Source organism: Anas acuta, chromosome 3, assembly GCF_963932015.1.
Source record: "Anas acuta chromosome 3, bAnaAcu1.1, whole genome shotgun sequence".
Classification (NCBI taxonomy): Eukaryota; Metazoa; Chordata; class Aves; order Anseriformes; family Anatidae; genus Anas; species Anas acuta.
Window position 1 is genome coordinate 81,120,271 of NC_088981.1, and position 20,812 is coordinate 81,141,082.

At 39.9% G+C, this 20,812-nt stretch overlaps 1 protein-coding gene across 1 annotated transcript in view; it reads right to left on the reverse strand.

Moving 5' to 3' along the window:
• The window catches only part of ZNF292 (zinc finger protein 292), a 57,649-nt gene that overhangs the window by 16,282 nt on the left and 20,555 nt on the right, over window positions 1–20,812 (reverse strand). The window contains exons 2-4 of the mRNA XM_068677992.1: window positions 12,252–12,406; window positions 11,110–11,188; window positions 8,917–9,052 (exon numbers count right to left, since the gene is read on the reverse strand). Coding sequence (XP_068534093.1) covers window positions 8,917–9,052; window positions 11,110–11,188; window positions 12,252–12,406 — 370 coding nt within the window. The remainder of the gene's footprint in view (window positions 1–8,916; window positions 9,053–11,109; window positions 11,189–12,251; window positions 12,407–20,812) is intronic.

The window sequence follows — 20,812 nt, forward strand, 5'->3', positions numbered from 1 at the left end:
AATATTTAAAGCTAATTATTTAATCTAGATAGACACAATCAGTTTTATTTAATCCTTTTGACATCAACCACTACCCTGTGACAACTGTTTCCACAAGCCAGTTATGTACCGCATGATTTTTTTTTCAATTTCCCATATCTTAATTTAATGAAACAGCATTTTAAACAATAAACACATGCTTTCCCTAAATACCTCCTCTGTACCATTCTTTTGTGAAAAATATATGATTCATGATATTCTCCCAATGTTAGGGTAAACTCTTGGTCTTTACTAAATAGGACTTTTTCCAGCCTTTGAGTATTTGCATCACCCCTTCCCGAAACCTTCTGGGCATTTGCAATGCTCATTTTTTGATACATATTGGTAGAAACATTCATTATATTCTCCTGAATTTACTTGCATTGAATTTCACTTGCATCGTGTAGCCCATTCACCTAATTTATTATATTCTCTTGATTTCCAATGTCCTGTTTGGTCTTGATGAAATAATTAAATAATTTCAGCATCTGTAACATTGATTGATTCAGTCTAGTATTTGAAATTTTAGTATATTGAACATGATGTTTACTGAAAGGAAAAACGATCCATCTTTTATTCTTTACTTCTTCCCATCCTAGTCAGCTTTTGATTCACGACCGTCTTTCATTTTATCTCATGGTTTCTCCTTTGTCTAGCTGCTTATACAGGATATTACTGAAAGACTATCTTGCAATCAAAATTAGGTCAACTATTTTTTTTAATCATTTTAGTGCACAAAATTTTAGGGCAGGAAATACTGCCTTTTGCAAAGAGCAGGCCTGCTACACCCCTTCATTATTTTTACGCATGAAGATTTCTGGTTGAATTATCTCAACCAACTTGGTAGTTATTTGTTCAGGATTCTTGTGCAACATGACAAATGATCATCCAGGGCTCACTGATGCATAAGAACATTCAATCAAAAGTAAGACTTCTTTCTTCCCTTCTCTCTGTTGACGAAGATATAGCCAGTTTTTGAAGATATAGCCAGTTTTTTATCCACATAGAAACAAAGTAAGACTACATAGCACACAACAGACAATTGACAGATGGTAACCATTTTCGTGTTTATTATAGGGCATTTCTGTTTTAAACAGCAGAAGTGTTCTTTCAGTGTCCTTTCAGGTACCTTATTACAAACATTCACACTCTTGTCAACCCACACCTGACCTACTGATTAATTACAGCTGATAGGCTTCGCTTTGCTCTTCCTCCTACCAGGTAGGACCCGTAATCCCTTCACCCACAGTGTTTACGGTCAGCTAGTCTGCTTGGAATAACACTGGAACATTTTACCTTATTTCTGTAACACAAGACAGGAAGACCATAGAGACTTTAAGCTAGGTTGGTAACGCAGGACATTTCATTCTGATTTAATTACTACACTTAATATTTTAGAGACTTTGTTCTATCTACTAATCCTCAGTAATCCTTTCCTTTAGTGTTTACTGCTTCAGTTAGCTTACCTTACGTAATCATTAGAACATTTTCTGTTATCTCCTCAACAAGACACAGGAAGACCTCAGGGTTAAAGCTACATATTAGCTCTTAAGTCTTTATTCTAATCCAACTGATTATAATCATTACAGTTAACGTTTGACAGCTCACTCAAAACATAAGTTTTAATTATATTTATTTCGTAACTGAACTACGTGGTGTATTTAAAGACAAAAGACAGGACCAAGGTTGAGGGAATAAGTCCATGGTGGTGAACAGCCTCAAGTGTAAGATTTTATTTGTTCCTGGATTTATTTTTTGCATTTTATAAATGTGTTTTATAGTATGACGTCTTGTTTAAAAGTTATTGCAGACAAATTGCTAGTTTACTGTAACAAATATAACTTTATAAAAATACTCTGCTTTACATCTTTACAGGTCAAGGCAGTTAATCTGTGAGTACAGAACTTGAAGTATTTAGTAAGAATGACAGTTTAATGATAGCATCATTCTTTGAAGAATTATTAAATGCTGTTTCTGAGCACTGTTCACTGAAATTCACAAACTTGTTTGTACAAGCCACGTGAAACATTCATTTAAAATATCCAGTTAACAGGAGAAGAAAAAAAACAAGCAGGTGACATTTGATGGATGGTACTCTGACCTGGGAACTCTGTCAAACCCGGAGATGCTGGAATCTAACCTTTTAGGGCAGTTTCCCCGTTATTCCCTTGCATGCCACAGTTGCTGTCTCAGGTCATACTACCAAGTGATTCTACAGTAAGTTCACAAGAGCTACTATGAGCTTTTATTACAGGTAATGCTTATAGCATACACACAAAAAAAGAGAAGAGGTAATCCTGAGATTAGTAGCACACAAGAGCACACTAGCTGTGAGCACAGTTTTGTAAGTAAGAAGTTCTCCATGTGGACAGTCCACATGTATGTCACATTTTGGCTGACTGGAAGACTTGTAGAACACAAAGCAATGAACATCTGCCTTAATCAAAGCACTCATAATCCTACTATCCTACCCTTCACCAATTCTCGAGTAGATGTAAGTTGATCTACCAGAGACCTTTATTTCTTCTCAACTTTGCTCTGGCCAAGAAGGATGAAGGCAAGAGGTGAACGTACATGAGGACTATCCATCTCAAAGCACTTCAGTTTCTAGGGAAGTAACCTTCTTAGTCATCTTCACGCATTAGCCCACGTGTGCATTCACACTGGGGGTGACTCTGATCTGTACTTGATGCTTTGTTAATTACCTGGAGCTGAGTCTCAGAATCCTTCATGCAAACAACACCTCAGCACAATTCTGCTGAATGCAGCACCCATCCAGACAGTGTGCCCTCGTAGAAGCATCCTGGTGAAAGGGTAGAAGTTCCAGGTGGCTGCTTTGCATATACCCGGGATGAAAACACTTTTTTTTTTTTTTTTTAATTTTAAGTGATGCTGTTGGTATCATTTGACTTCTGGTAGCAGCGCTCTGATTACCCAAAATAGTTCCGTGCTGGCTATTTAAATTCTAGCCTGCCCTTTATCCACCTTGATATTCTCCGAATAGTGATGGTTGTGTCCTTGAACATCTCTTCAGTGGGCTGTACTTCAGAAGTCTGCCTACTACATTTGAATCTATGAAAAATTCAATAATTTCATTCTTGACATCAAGGTTTAAATCTCTAAGGATAATCAGAATGAGATTTAATAAATGCGGCTGCTTCACTTTCTGTACTGTTATCTCAGATCATTTTCCTCTGGACAATTCTTCCACTCACCCTCAGTACCAGATGAGGCGATACCAATGACAGCACAGCCTTAGGTTTTGGAGGATTTCATGATCACTGCAAGGAAATGACAACCTCTAGGATGGAAAGAAAGTTCATGCTGAAGAGCACAAGTCACACTGACAGAAACTGGTAGCGGAAGTGTAATAGTAGAGCATTTTTAGCCATTGTAAAGGTTATTACATAACTCAAAATACTTAAGCCATATTTCAATTTTCAGTCTTTCGGACACTAAGCATTAAGACCAACCAGATCAAACACACACGTACAACTTCAAGAAAGGTAAATTCTGGTTGTGTAAATTCTAATTGTCATGAATTCAGGTGAGTTTTGATTCAAGATCAAAATCAGTATTGACCTCAAATTAAAATCAGTAGTTCATTCAAAATTAAAATGGTAGTTCAGGAGGCAGTAAGACAAAGGACTCACTATCACATGAAGAATTACTACTGGACTGGTTAGGTAAGATAATGAAGCAGGGAAACAAGAAAAATTCCTTACTCCAGATATAAACACTGGTTGCTCATCAGCATTCTGATGCAATCTCAAAAAAAAAAAAAAGCCTTGCAGTTGAAACCTGAAGTAGTGACAGGTCCAGTCATCTTGAATTTCATGATGTGGAGGAGATTATATTTTCACATCTAGTATGTATCTCCCAATTTCTTCCTGCTTTGGTGCTGGGACTGGTTACTCCCATTATCTGAGGGATATGGGAACTGGTTGAGCGTTGGTCCACAGCAAAGACTGTTAGCAACACATTCACAAGGGATCCCTGAAATGTTGTATGAGAACACTGGTACTTTGCTATTGTCATGGCCCAATGGGTTCATGTAACTCTGAGTGATCTCCAAAGCGTCCACTTTAGAGATTATATGTATGTATGGTGCTACATAACCAAAACATAAATTTGACGCATTCTTTAAAGGCACAGGAGACAGGTTTAGGTAGAAAAAGAACAAGAAAATTTGCATGAGGAATTTACAGATCCCAAGCACACTTTTAAGAAGTAATTCTCTTGAAGAACCACAATTTGAATCAAGAAGTTGCAGGGCTGGTCACATAATTGTTGTGCATCCGCAAGGCTCAGGAAAGAGAAGAAATTCATGGAACTGATGGGAGAATCTCTTTTTGAGCACTGAACTGCTCTGAGGGCAGTGGAAGATTGTGTGGGTGTTCTCCAAATGACTGTAGGTTGATTCATGACAGACCATTCCAAGCAGATTCAGGAAACTCAAAAGGAGATTCTCACAGCAAATCTCATGTGGCAGCCAAAAGCAGTGCTATCAACTCAGACATCCACCTAAGGGGCCCCACAAATGACATCCCAAGTCCCTGTTGACACTTCAGTTTCTGAAAATAAGTTACCTTTAGAGTCAGTGGTCAACAATAACAAAAAAATATACCCCTCAGCTCATTAGGAATCCAAACTCCCATTTCCAGCCTAGGACTCAAAGGCATAAACAGAAAGCAAAAAGACAGTGCTGATGTTCCAGTTGTAGGAGGAGAGATTTGTTTTCTTCAGAAACAACTCAAGTGGGATTTCAGCATTGTAGGGCTTCACTAAGAGGAAATTCTTTTTTATTTGGTAACATCTATCACACAGAGTATGGTAACTTAAGCCAAATTTGCCAACATTCGTAATCACCAATGGACTAATAAATTAGGGCAATTCCAATGTTTGTCACTCAAACAGGTGACAAATCAAGCACCTAGAGAATATTTACAGTTTGCAAAGATTTTATACTCATATACACACAAATTTATGTCCATATCTCTTTTCCCAAGTGACAGGGCACAATAAAACTGTCTCAAATTGCATCAGGGAATTGGACACTAGAATTTCTTTGTGGAGAGGGTGCTCAAGCATTGGAGCAGGCCACCCAGGGAAATGGCAGTCTCCTTGCCTGCAGGTATTTAAAAACATGTGGCCATGGCCCTCAGGGATGTGCTTTGGTGATGGGACTCGGTAGGTCCAACTCATGGTTGGACTTGATGATCTCAAAGGTCTTTTCCAACCTATATGATTCTACAATACCGAACAAATAAATGCGTACACTAATTGTTACTTAAAGGCTGAACTGATCAAACTTGACAAATGATAACATCTCAGTGTAACAACACTTGGGTACTTCTGTAATGTTCCCTTTACTGTTTGGTATTAAGAACAAAAACAAGATCTTGTAAAGAAAGTTTACAAATATTCTGAAGATTGTTATACAGAAATTAATGTTGAAAACTGCTGAGAAGCAGCTGTCCAGTGAAAGAGTGCTAATTGGTACCCAGTGGGAGTGCTGGATTACAGACAAGGAAGAAAACTCCCTGTGTTTTTATATTACTAAAATATCCTTCAAATTACCAAGAGAGCACAAAACAATGCAGCATTACAGAACAGCAGTAGCTAGAGAACAGCTTATCCATATTCTTGATATTCAGTTGATATGTAATATTACAATCTTGCCACTGATAGAAGAGATTTAAAAAAGCATAGCAACAGGACCAAATGGTTCACATTGGTTAAATAGATGAGAACATACTGTAAAATGATGGGAGGCAGGCTGACAATCGCCAGACTACAAACCTACCAACCTGGACCTTCAAGTTGAACAGAATGAGGTTACAACATGAAAATAACTTGGAGTCACTAACTCTTCTTTAAAGCATTGTTCACCCTCACTCAGATGATGGTTCCTTCACGTGGCCTTCTCTTAGAAAAATAAGCCAGCAAGATTTAATCATTTATTTTAAAAAGAAAAAAAAAAATATTCTATGCACTTGTGTCTTCAGTTCTTTCACACAAGAGCCCTGGTAACTACAGCTAGGAGTCAGCACTGGTCCAAGTGAGATTAACAGCACACCTAGGCAGCTAATTCATTCTAAGTGAGTTATACTTGCATCCAGGCTTAATGATCTCAAAGCCACAAAAACTACTAGTACAGATGTCAAAAATGTTTTGCACATTGGAACCATTCCCTGAATGCGGATGCAAACACCCTCCAGTACAAAAAGTCAGAGAAACTCATAATCACTAAGCACACTGCTATCAATGGCTTTTTTTAAAAAAATAAATAAAATCAATTTTAACACTGAACAGAATTCAGAAACAGAAAACTCATCAGTAGCTTCAGAATTCTCCCTCTCCTGAACGTCATGTACACTGCTGTTTGGCTCTTTGTGGAAGGGGTAACTCTTTCTTTTGATGAGATTTTATCATGACATGTAATCTTTTGTAATTTAGGTAGGTACCATTTTCTACCATCAAGACAAGTAACGACTAACAGGAGTTGCTCAAAAGAGCAGTCAGTCGTAGGAAGCGATGTCCTTGAGCAAAAAACGTTCAGGACTAAAAGGAATCCAGAAACGTCAGGAGAAGTCTTTATAGGAAAACACTGATAAAACAAATACTCATCACAAGATTCACAAGCGAGTTCTAAAGGAACTCGAATATAAGACAAATATACACTAATTCCACATCTCTCATAGAAGTACCCTATTGTTGCTGAAAGACTCTTGACACGAAGCTAGTAGAACAGTATCCTAGGGGATTCTGAGAACTGTGTAACAATCCAACAACTGTATGAGGTACACAATAAATAATTAAGTGGCAAAATGCAAATCCTGCAGAAGACTAAATACAAGCTTTTTTTTTTTTTTAAACAATCGTGCTATACATTTATTGTATTTATCTGAGGGAGTTAGGAGAATGAGGATAAGGGAGATCCAATTAATTTTCTAAGGGCATTAAAAGAAGTCCCTCAGAACCTGTAAATATACCAAGAAATTAGAAATTAGTTACTAGAAAAATTAGAAATCAGATTGTTATATGGATAAACTATTAGTGAAATGAAAAACAAGAAAAACTCTCAGTGGGTTCTATGAGGATCTATACCAGGACCTCTGCTGTCCAGCATTTTTTGTAAGTATTTGGAAAAGGGGGAAGAGTACAAGCTGATAAAATCTGCTGATAAAGTTTATTTAAAAAGTCAATTGTAGAAGACCGGAGGACCACAGTACATTAAGTGACATAATGCAAAACGCACAGAACCACAGTATGTTTTGTGTTGAAAAGGACCTTGAAGACCATCTACTTCTATCCCCCCTGCCATGGACAAGGAGACCTTCCATCAGACCAGGTTCACCAGAACCAGACCAGGTTGCTCAGAGCCCCATCCAGCCTGGCCTTGAGCACCTCCAGGGATGGGGCATCCACAGCTTCTCTGGGCAGCCTGTGCCAGGGCCTCACTGCCCTCTGAGTAAAGAGCTTCTTCCTAATATCTAAGCTAAATCTTGCCTCTTTTAGTTTAAAGCCATTCCCCCTTGTTCTATCACTATACTTTTTGATGAAAAGTCCCTCCCCAGCTTTCCTGTAGCCCCCTCTAGATACTGGAAGGCCACTATAAGGTCTCTCCAAAGCCTTTTCTTCACCAGGCCTAACAACCTCAACTCCTTCAGCCTCTCTTCACAGGAGAGGTACTCCAGGCCCCTTGACCATCCTTGTGGTTCTTCTCTGGACTAGTTCTAACAACTTGTTCTATCAACATTCAAATGTTAATAAAACGCTAAAGTGATTTTTGTAGGGTAAAAAACACAGTAACAACTTTACATGCAGAAAAATAGGCTGTGTGTCAGGGAAAAAATCTAATACTGTAAATTAAATACTCAAGAAACAAAGTGGTACTAAACCATTCAGTTCTAAGAAAAAACTGGTCTCTTGTATCTCAAGCAAAAAGCCAGTCTAAAGTTAGGAAATAACATGATAAGAACACAGAATGAAGCAGGAATTCACTACGTGTACATGTTGACTTATTTCAGAAATGGGACAGTAGAAGACAGTGTGAAAGACTAAAGAAACTACAGGAGAAACAGAAGCATAGGGATATGATAGCAGTTTAATGAATCATGTCTTACTAACAGGATGCATTCATTAGAAGATCTGAGTAACAGTTCACTTTTTTTTTGTCAGTAAAGAATACCACACAAAATAAGCAAGTGTCGGGCTAAAAGGAGGCTGACAGTAAGAGGAACTGCTTCACTTGATGTGAGAACTGTGCAACTCTGCCACAGACACTTCTGTACGCCAGTTCATACAGATTCTAAACCAATTAGGCAGCCTCAAAGAATCAAACCAATCAGCCAAGACTCATTAACACAAGGACACCAACTCTGAATTGCAAATCTCTGGCACCTGAAATAAAACATTGGGAAAATATCATTGTACACCTAACACTGTTCCTATACCTTTCTCTTTTCAACTGCTGGGAGCTGATCTCAGAACTGTGCTGTAAATTAATTTTCAGTGCTATCCCACTTTGCATTTCATAGCTCAGTAAATGCCACCTATCTTAAATATATTTTATGTAAAATAGTTTTTGAATACCAATACTGAACTAATCCCATCACAGAATAACCTATATGCAACCTCCCTTTCACGTACGTTATAAAGAAAATGGCAAGAGATACCCATCTATTATTACATTTTATGCAAATTACTAACATGAAATTATTCGTACATTCTTAGGAACATACTGTTTTAATAATTCAAAGAGTCATACAAGTGTATTTTATTTAAAAAGCTTATAAATTATCACAAGCTATGTTGAAGACTAATTTAACAAAATAATATTCCAGAGTATTATAATAACAAGGCATATTTTTTTCTAATCATTTAAAATTTTACCTTTATCTGGATCCAACTGTTCCTGGGAAAGAATGCCACACAATATTGGGTTCTTCCACACTCCCTTCTCTTGAGTAAGTGTAGTTAAAATATGCAGTTCCCGGCTGCCATTTTCCATCAAATTTTTATGAGCCACCTGAAGGATACATTTTACAAAATGAAATATTGTTAAAAAAAAGTTAAGAGCATGTCTTTAATATTCCTTTATACCTTACGTTGATAACAAAACATCCACCCAGCTACCAGATAAAGACTTGAATGTATATCAAAACCACCTTAACATTTAGCCTATCAGCGTTACTTCTGCCTCCGTCTCCTAAGATTTAGGCAGAAAACCAAAGAGATGGCGCATCCCAAACTCACAGTCATTTATAAACTAGAGATGCTACTTACATTTCTGAAACTAACTTTTGAAATATGCCCCCCTTTTGAAAATGGAGGTTGAGAAATCTCTTGCCCACATCTTTGTGTGGCATCAGCTGCCTCAGCTCTTCAGCACTTGACTGTTTTTATGCACTGGGCACACCGAACAAAGTATTTTTGTAAAGGCAAAGTCTTAAGCTGTAAGACTTCACTCGATGGTTCTATACAAGGCAGACTGAATTCCTGAATTCAACCAAAATACTTTTTACTTCACATAGATAGCAGGATTGATTCTGGAACCAGAGTTGCATTTGGGAGCAAAATAAATAGCCTAAATACTCCGTGGATCAAATAGAAATGTGCAACTAACACTGGTCCTAGAATGAAGGGCTCAATTCAAGCTCTTCATTTTTCTTTTACTTCAAACTCAATCAGAAAGCTACAGAGCTTCCTGGCTCAAGCACAGCTCTTAAGAATTAATTTACATTAGGCAGATGCTAGTAAAAAGAATTGTTCTGAAAATCACTTTGATTTTTTCTGCATTATTTAGGCTGAGAATCCTGTGGTAACCGTATCTCATCTTTTTCACTGTCATTATTTCATTCTCCTTACATCTCCCAGCCCCCGTATTTCCAGCAAATTGCAGAACACCTCGAGTTGGAAAGGACCCACAAAACCGCCTGAACCCCTCTCTGCAGGGCTGTGCTCCAGCCACTTGTACCCCAACCTACAGGTACACATCCAGGATTGCACACCACCTCTGGTGCAGCATCTGGTATTTGTTCTTGTCTATTTTCATACAATTTGTTATTGCTCAGTGTTTTTATCTATCAAGATGTCACTGTGAGGCTTCTTTACCCTCAAGGGAATTAACAACTCTTCCTAATTCAGTACCTCCTAACTTAGGCACTCAAACCCAGTATCCAGGTCACTGATAGTGACATCAGCCAGTACTGATGAGTACTGGCTCTAAAACTGAGCCCCGGAGAACACACTGACTGTCTGCAAGCCTGATCTTACCCCATTTACCACAACTCTGTGAGCCCTACCCATAAGCTAATTGTTCACCCGTCACACCGCGTACATGTCTAGCTGTACCTTGGACATTTTGTCCAAAAGGATACTGTGAGAGACAGTATCAGAAGCTTTGCTAAAATCCCCCCAGATCCATGTCCACTGCCTTCCCTTTGCCCACTAAGTGGGATAGTAAGATAGTAAGGCATGACTTTCCCTTCATGAACCCATATTGTCTTTAACTGATGAATTCATTGTTGTTCAAGTATTTTGCAATAACTCCCAGAATAATCTTTCCCATAATTTTGCCGGGCACCAAAGTGAGACTGACAGGCCTATAATTACCAGGGTCATCTTTCTTGCCTTTCTTGAAAATTGGAATAACATTTTCTAGCTCCCAGTCGACAAAAAAGCAGAACTTGCTTCAACGCCCTTCTCTGAAAGCAGAGCTCTAATCATTAACCAACTACTGCCCTGTGGAAGATCTAAAAATCCTGAAGCATCTTTCATTCATAAAATAAACCTCAAATGAACAACAGCAAACAGTAAAAAAAAAAAAAAAACAACTTCCACAACATTCAATTTCTAACAGCATTAAAAGACAAGTAGCTTTTAAAACATGACTTCCTTTGAAGCATCTAAAAATATTTTTTCTCCAAAGCTGCTACATGAACTATGACATAGAGAAGTGATATGATTGACAGCAATTGCTTTGGAGTACATTGAATTTATAGCTGAAGGGCTTGATCTTTGTCATCCAACAGGAAACAAGTCTTCAGCCATATTACATAATGTTATTTCATGACCAAAACTCACCTGTACAAAAGCCTGAAATTCTTCCCATTTAGTTTCAGGTAAATCAAGAGGCAGACACAGTAGAAGTTCAATACAGCTTCTGGAATGCAAATGTAAATATTATTTGAGGCATCTTTTTTTAAATGGATACTAAAATAAAGAATTGTTTATTATACAAAATGTCAAAGTCGCAAAAGAATTGTCTGAACACATAAGAGAAGAAGGTCCTGCGTACTCTTGCAGAACCTATAAAAGCAGGTTCTCTAAAAAACTAATTCCAACAAAAAAAAATGGATTTGTCACTGAATTCCAACCCTGTAATAACCTTTGTAAATTGATGCATTTTCAGACCGCAGGTGGATCAGTAGTGACAAAAATGCTTCAAGCTAGAGATGCTGGCTTTTCCTACATCAGGGGAGTCCTTCTGAAGACAGCTCCATTTCTAACAACCAGAGACATTCTTTCTCAGATACACCATTCACCATGAGGAATGTTTTTCCAACTGTTGTTGTGCTGGCTGGGATAGAGTTAATTTTCTTCACAGCCACTTGTATGGTGCTGTGTTTTAAGAGCTGTGACCAAAACAGTGCTGATAACACAGCCATGTTTTAACTATTGCTCAATGATGTTTGCACAGCATCAAGGCCCTCTCTGTTTCTCACTCTGCCTCCCATGAAGAGACCGGGAGGTGTGCACAAGGTTGAGAGGGGACACTGCCAGGCAGATGGAATGTTCCATGCCATATAATGTCATGCTCAGCAATACAATAGGAAAAAAAGGAGATTTACGGAGGCTAGTTGTCTTTTGCTGAGAAACTGGCCAGGCATCAGTCTACCAGGGGGAAGTAGTGAGTGACTGCCTTTACATCGCTTGATTTCTTCTGTTTTCTTTCTCTCATTCAGCTTTTCCTTTGCTTATTAAACAATTATCTTGACACACAAGTTTTCTTGCTTTTATTCTTTTCTTCTTCTCCTGTTACATTGGGAGTGTGTGTGGGGGGGAAGTCAGCAAGTAGCTGTGTGGTTCTCAGCTGTCCAACAGGGTTAACCCACACCACCAACCTATTTAGATTTTTTATAGATTGCAAACTGAACTGAGAGTATTTAGGCAGTGCAAAGTTAATACTATACAGGTTGGTATTAGTAACTGAAAAGAATACTCACAGTGCTAAACGTTCAAGCACAAAGGCTACATTTTCACACTCAGAGGTAAGATAAGGTCGTGCTTTGACATAGCTTCGGATAGCCACTGTATACACCTCTAAGAGGGGCAGAGGATCTTCTGATGTTTTCCATTTTTCTGCATATTCCAGCAAAGTCTGTTTAGGAAGAGAAACAAACACACAAAATTCAGGAACAATTAGAGGTTTTTAATTTCATACTCCTCCCTAATAAAAAGTAACCATCAAGAAAGGTTATCCATCTCCTTAATATGAATTACATGTTCTCAAAACTTACTTTTTGCTTAAAATGTATTGTTTCATTAAAGATTGAAACTTAACCCCCACACCCCCTAAAAATCATTCTCTGATAATCCAATAATATTATGTCTGACACTTCCCCCAGTTGTATCACCGTGTAATTCAGTTTACATTCATTTTTGTCCAAATATGAAGCCTAAAGAGCACACCTGGGAACGATATTCCCGTCCTACCCTCTTCAAAATTCACAATTGACGGACTGAAAAAAAAATATTTTTTAAAGACACTCATCTCTACAGTTCAGCTTCTAAAGCAAGTAAATAACTTCTACATTTTTGGTAAGTTTTAATTTTCTTCTCTATTGCCATTTTGTTAATATAGGTATTTTCAGGATACTGCTTTTTATGAACTAAGCATTTTAAAGACAGCATATACACCCGAAACTCAGTCAAAAAGCTGTTTTCCTATTTGCCACGTGAATACCTACAAAGGATGACTTAGAAATAAAACTAATTAGAGTGATGCATACCAAACTGCAAGAGATGGAATAAGCACCACCACCAGAAGTACAAAAGGCTTCCATTTGTTTCAGACACACGTTAAGTTGAATTAGGCAAGCCTCAGGCAGTGCCATCTGACTGCAAGCCAATTCCTATGCTGTTGCATGTTGCCAACTGATGTAGTAAGATGATCAATGTTGCTGTATGCTTCTTGGGGGTGTAACAGGTAGAAAAATCACAATTTAGGTTGTCTAACAACCTGCTCAAATCAAAGCTATTAGAGTAAGATGTCTGGAGTAACATCCAATGGATCTGTGAGTATCCTGAAGGACATGATCCTACAGCCTCTGCGGGCAACCTGCTCCTGTGCAGGACTAACATTTACTGTGATTCTTCCCCACCAGTACCCAGACGCAGCACCACAAGTGCTGAGTAAAGGGATTATTTCTCTCAACATGCTGGCTGTGGTGCTGTTAACACAGCTCAGGGTGCAGCAGCAGCTGTGCGGGCACACCGCTGGCTGTTCAGCTTTCTGTGCACCACCACTCCTGGGGCTGTCCCCTCCTGCACGCAGGGCTCTGTATCAGCCATTCCTCCAGGCTGCTGAGGTCCCTCTCGAACAATATCCTTGACCTGTAGCATACTGAGTGCTTCCACCTAGTTGGTATCACCTGCAAGCCTGCTGTCAGCATACTGGTGAACTGGCTGAGGGGGCACAGCAAGTCAGTGGGACAGGATTTTCACCAGTGTTGAGCCTTGACAGGACGCCACAAGTAGCCTGCTGCCATCTGGACTTCGTACTACTAATTACAAGTCCTGGAGACCCACAGTTCAGCCACCTCATTATATTGCCTGGGTGAGTGGACTATTTCACAGTTTATAAGGAGACTGTGGGAGACAAAGTCCAAGGCATTGCTGATGTCAGGTAAAAAAAAAAACATCTGCTGCTGTCCCCCCATCCGCAGAACCAGCTGGTTCAGTGTGGAAAGAAATAAGGTTTGCCAGTGTGAAAGCATTTTACATAGCTCCTACCATCAAGGCCATTTACCAAAATTCATGCTTTCCCTTTTTTTATTAAGGTCTCCTGTAATTAAAGCTTTTCTAGACAATATTGGTTCAACTCTTACAAGGTTTCTTCTGGCAAAGAAAATCAGCAATCTTGTCAGAGCCCTCTGCACAATAAAGCTCTTCTGCTACAAAAAATTTCCCATATACCTGAATAAAAACCAGAACCAAGTGTTCCTCAGCCAATTTGAAATATGCAAATATTACATTTTTATTTTAGCATGCAAATATAACAATCTTAATGAACTCTTTATGCCTGGGATATGATGCAATTCAAACTATAAAATCCAACTTCGAGCAGGCTGAATCTGGCGTTACGTGTTAGGAAGAGAGCAGAACATTAATTCTTCAGCAGAGACAAGTCCATCACTTTAAGAGACAGGACAAAACAAAACTAGGTTTATTCCAGTCTTCAATTCTACTAAATTGAGCATGAGTTACATTCAGTATTGCCTTGTCTACGTTATACATCTGCCCTCAGTTAGCTAGCAGTACTACTCAGAACATGCTTAAAATTCTTATTTGGTGGTATCCAAAACAAGCTCTCTCAATAAAAACTTTATTTGTATTAAATTAAATCAAAAAAAAAAAATGTTTAATGTGGTTATTTGCAGTCATAGTACCAAAGCCTGGTTACAGCACAGACAAAACATAGACCCAGGGTATTCCAGTCAAGGATATAACAGAGAAAAACATGCATTTTTTGGCAAACAGCTGCATTAAAACTGATTTTATCTTAAAAGGAAGCCTCAATACAAAGCCACCTTTAGGAGAAGTCACACACTCTACCTTCTGCTGCAGCAGAAGATAGCTTCTGCAGCACCTAGTACTCCCTGCTGGAGCCCTGGATGCTACCAGAATATTGTCTGCTTTGCGATAGCAAACAATCTGATCCTCTTACAACAGCAGCTAAAAAGCACCACAGACCATGGCAGAGCAATCAAGGGAAAGCAAAACACAGCAGAAGCAAGGAAGAGGCAGCAGCAGCAGAGGAGGACAGGATAAACGAGCCACCAGTGCTAGCAAATGCCTATTCCTGCATCATTTGGCAAATCTGATCAATGTACTAGAACAACAAGATCATAAGAAGTCAGCTTCAAGGAATCAGAAAATCACAGAACAGTTTGGGTTGGAAGGGATCTGAAAGATCACCTACTTCCAGCCCTCTGCAGTGGGCAGGTCCCACTTGCCCGGGTGCTCACAGCCCCAGGCAGCCTGTTCAAGGCCAGGAAGCCTGCACATCCTTGGAGGCATTCAGCCTCCTGGGATCCACAGGATGGGTGCTGCAACCATCCACAGCTTCTCTGGGCAACCTGTGCCAGGGCCTCACCACCCTCTGAGTAAACAATTTCTTCCTTTTAGCTACACTGTCTCCTTCTTGTGCTGGGGCCCCAGAGCTGAATGCAAGGCTCCAGGTAGTCTCACAAGAGCAGAGCAGAGGGGGAGAATCACCTCCCTTGACCTGCTGGCCACCTGCTTTTGATGCAGCCCAGGATATGGTTGGCTTTCTGGGCTGCAAGTGCACACTGACAGCTTCAAACTTCTCATCAACCAACACCCCCAGGTCCTGCTCCTCAGGGCTGCTCTCAATCCATTCCCTGCCCAGCCTGTATTTGTGCTTGGGATTGCCCTGGCCCAGATGCAGGACCTTGCACTTGGCCTTGTTGAACCTCATGAGGTTTGCACATGCCCACCTCTCAGGCCTGTCCAGGTCCCTCAGGATGGCAGCCCTTCCCTCCTGTGTGTTGGCCACACCACACGGCATGGTGTCATCGGCAAGCTTGGTAAGGGTGCACTTGATCCCACTGTCTGCGTCACCAACAAAGATCTTAAATAGCATCAGCCCCAATACTGAACCCCAAGGCACACCTCTTGTTACTGATCTCCACCTGCATCTTCTAAGAAACTCCAGCAAAGAGTCTCCCTCTTCCCAAATACTCACGCAGCCAGACGTATTGTGATTTCTATTACTGATTTGTCCTAGGTGACACGTTTAAGGATACAAGTGGTAAAATTGCAAACCTGAAGAACAAGAACTGTAAGAATATCTTTGCATCATTCACTTTTTGGGTCAAGGAGCAACTGTTTGGACAGTATGCACAACATTACATCCACCTAGTTGAGTTGATAGAAGCATCCACATTAAAAGAATGAACTGGATCTGAAGCTTTATATGAATGCCACAGTCTTGCAGAAGAAAATGTTTTCTCATTAACCTGTTTCTTTCTTAAGAACACATCAGAGAAATCAATGCAGTATCTTTCACAGAGTATTACATTATAGCATACAATGCACAAAATTTAGAAAAAGCATAACTGTGTAATCCTTTTTTGAAAAGGAATAAACTTCTCCTTTTAAGCACTCAGCGATGCCATTTTTGCACTAGAAAAAACACGCAAGCACTTTGCATTAAAAACGAACAATATGGCTTAACTAATTCTACACTTTTTTGAAAGAAGTGAATCTCCCTCTCTGGTGAAAACGTGAAAGTTGTTGGTGACATTATGAGTAAATGAGGAACAAACATGGTAATAAAGCATCCAGCACTGCTTACTGTTCACATGGATTCTTAAATTAGCCAGGAAATTTGCCTGCATTAGCACCGAATGCAACCTCGCTGAAACACTGAGGCAGCTTCATAATTAGGGATGAATTATTAAAGCTAATGTTGTCATGAATTACATTCCATTTTGATTAATTTGAAACAAGCTATTTCTCCTTTGTTTTGACTTAGAGTAAACAACAACAAAATACAGCTTGGTGGTAATCACCATATCAGATCACAGCAGTAGCAGGTTGTTGTACCACTGCCCTTTACTTTTATTCAGCTGATAGTTTAAACCCTTTACAGCCAACTTGGCCGTTTTAAATCTGCCAAATAGTCTCTGCCTGCAAGATAAGTTTGTCTTTAGGCATTTGATACATCAAGTTTGGAATCCTGTTTAATACCAGAAACATTAGGTGTACCTGCTAAACATCGATCTGACTTTGAATGTATGGCCCATCTGCATCTTCAGCAGCCCACAGCAAGCACCAAGATTAACACAGGCTTTGACATAGGAAAGAAGAAAGGGAGTGAGGAAGCAGGGAGATGTAACTTAAGCAACTGGTCATCTGAGAAGCACGACTGGAGAGGATTCTGGCCAGCTGCTGCGAAGAGACAGCAACACCTAGAAGAAGAAATTAACTGTGCTGGTAGACAGAAACTGAAGCAAGCTGTGAAAAGCGACCACGCAGACAGCCCCGTAACAACTAGATCAGATCTCAAGTTTCATGAGGCAGGAAAGAGCGAGCTTGTAGGTAATCAGGATGCTGACAGATCTCCAGTAGGCACTATCACAGTCTGATCTGAGTCAGGGAGGGTATTTAAGACAGCAGGCCTATTATGACAGAGCCCAGCTGGGATTCTCCCAGGTAATTAGGAACTTCACAGAAATATCATGTAGTCATTAACACCAGAAAACTGGACTGAGGAGGAATCACTGAAGCACTTGCAGGACCTATGAAAGTCCTACCAACGCTATTCCAGTCCAAGTGCAGCTTAATAAATTGAAGTAAAGTTTTATTTTGAAAAAATGAGGTTTATAAGTAATCAACCAAATTAGAAGTAGACTTCATCAACAAATTGGCAAGGTCCAAAAATTATTTGGCATATTGGCCATCTGTTACTACCGCTACTGTTCTTTAAAAGCAGCATAGACAGATGCACACACACTGCATAAAGTGAGCAGGGAGGCTTGCACTCTAACATAGCGACACTGATTTCAGCATTAAATAGTGTTATTTGTATCTCGCGTATATAGATCACCACTTCCAAGCCATTACATGAACTATATTAAGCACTTACGCCCACCACGCCCTTCAAAAGTATTCTTCAGGATGACAGATTTCCTTGTCTGGATGTCCCCAGACTATACAGCACTGCCACTGTACAAAGAAAATCAAATACATTCTGCTTTGCTAATGAATCATTGTTGTGTTCCGTTTACAACCATAAAAAGAAAGAATTTTACCCCCAGCCCTGGGCCTCATTAAGTTATTTATCTCCCTAGTCAGGACATGCTTGTTAATCAAGCCAAGTGCTGTATTCAGAGCACAGCAGCAAAGTTTTGTTCCTCTGTGAGACCCAAACTGCATTTTATTTCAGCTCCAGCTTACACACGAGAATGCTCAAAAAATGGAAGCATTTCAATTTGTGCAATTAAAAAAAAAACAGAAATGTCCTATCTGTGATTTAAGCTGTGGAAAATATTTAGCCACGGGTAACGTTCAGACAATACATTTTTTATGTTTTCCAACCTTTATCAGAGTGCTTACATAAATGCTTGCAGTAGCAGTGCACCTACCAGAGGATGTGTTTCTACTTCCAAACGTGACACTGGGCAACCTCCTCTGCTGAGAGCAGCCCTACAGTACTGCAGCTGTGCGAAAAATCCGTCCCATACAAAAGGAAGGGATTATTTGCTATTAACTGGGGTTCCACATGTGCAGTCCACACCTACATGTTTCTTCAGCTCCTCAGCTCAGATTCTTTCCCCTTGTAGACAGCTGAGTAAAGGCAAGCTTGCCCCGGTATGCAGGGACGTGCCTGGAGCTGCTGCCTCCATACCTGCCCAAGCCCAGGGGACTAACCAGTGGGGACACCAGCACATCCTCGCTGGAAAAAGAGCACAAGCAACAAGCCCAAGCAAACAGCCAGGCTGAAGGGTGACAGCAGCACTCCCTGAGATGCCCCTGACACCTTCCCACCACGGCAGGGCTCGCCCTTAGCTGGCACACCACCACTGACCTCTCCTCCAGCACGTGTCAGTCACTGGCTGATCCAAAACCACAGCTATCTTTACAAGAAGCATCAGAAGGGGCTGATTCAAGAAATAGGGCAAGCTTTATTCAGTCACAGCTTGTGTTGATCCCAAGGAATTAGAATGAAGCATGCTGCAGCTGTAAGCGTGTGGTCACGGCCCGCCAGGTCCCACTGCTAGGCAGAAAGCTGATACACGTGGGGCTTGGTACAAGAAGGTACCAAGAGCTGGATTTCACCAAAGATTGCCAGCAGCGATGCCAGAGATGCAGCAGCTCGAGCAGGGAACCTAAGGCACTGCAGCAGTGACTCCAGAACAGTCTACCTTGATGTACCCCTTAGGAACAGCAAGGCCAGGTGAATTCTCCTTCATGTACCCAAATACCCAACTGGATGGGGCAGGGGAACAACCTCTAGCAACACTTCAAGGGTAAAGAAGTTTCTCTCTTCCATCAATGTGTATCTAAATCCACACACATGCAAATACACATGCAGGTGATCATATTAAGACAAGTTGCCTTTCAGTTACATTTTTCTTCATTTGGGACTATAATAAATCTGCTATTCTCAAGCCAGGCAAATTTATTTGTTACCTGAAAATAAATGAATTTTACAAATGAGCTTAAACAACCACAGAAAGTATAAGTAAATTTAAGAAATTAGAATCGTTTCCAAGATAGAAGTCATAAAAGTGTGTTTTCTGTAAAGTATTTCTGTAATAACTCAAAAAGACTTGAGTCTGAGAGCTCCCCTACAAGCAAACTCCACTCCTCTAAATCTCACAGTACCAATTACTTTGACAGATCAAGACAACCACATCTGAACATTTCTGGCTAACATACCACGTGAGCAAAGCTCAGAACTACACTACTCGGCATCTGAAAATTTTATACAGCAAAATACATACTCTGTGGTATGTAAGAAGCTAAGTTCAGCAATAAGGAAGAAGCCAAGCTAAACACGGAACCATTTATTATTTGAAACGGTGCATACTGCTTTGGTGGGTGAAGAAGAGGACTTGAGATGTTTATTGGTGGTGGAGACTGTAGGGATAAAGTATCTATAATAAGAGCGTAAGAGAAATTTCAAGTTCTAAACTCTCTCATGGACTCCTATCCAATTGGTATGTGCTGGAGTTATGCGACTCAGGGAATTCTTGCGAAGTGTTATATGAATGCAAGCAAAAAAATCACATTTCATCTTCAAGCTGCTTTGCCAGCGCTCCTCCTCTCTCAGGTACGACCGCTGTGCTTGCCCTCGATGTGGCAGGAAACAATTTAAACCTCAAAACAATAAATGTAAGGAATGCTGCTGCTTTTATGTGCATGGCCAAACCTATAGACACCACCACGGGATCCAGCGGGGAACACCTCCACTTATAAACGCAAACCCCACCATATCCACGCGTTATCTAAGTAGCTAAGGCAAGTAACGTTACATAATTATAAAAATGATTAAGATAAGGGGGGTGTGACACCCTAGGGTGTTCACTGACACACAGACACCTAGCAGATCTGTGATGTACATAAGCCAAACTCACAAACTTTAGCTTTGAACCCACTCAAATGGAAACTCAACCATAATTTTTAAGTTTTTAAACAATGTTTTTCCACCTGTCAGTGGGACCAGCAAGTAGCTCAGTACAGGAACAAATCTTCCAGATGTAAAAAGTATCAGCACCACAAAACTTACAGCAGTTTTGATTTTTTACACTATTCAGCTGGCAATTGAACGAACATGGGGTACACAACATTTTAAAATGGGACTATTTAGTGCTTAATTTCTGATGTTGCAGCACTTCATACTTGAACAAAAAGTTTTGGTTGACTGTCCAACTCAAAAGCCACCCAGACTTTGGGTATCTCGATAAATTTCCAGCTTCACGGGACTTCTACCATTACAGCATTTAAAGTTTATTATAAAGAATGTCTTGATTTA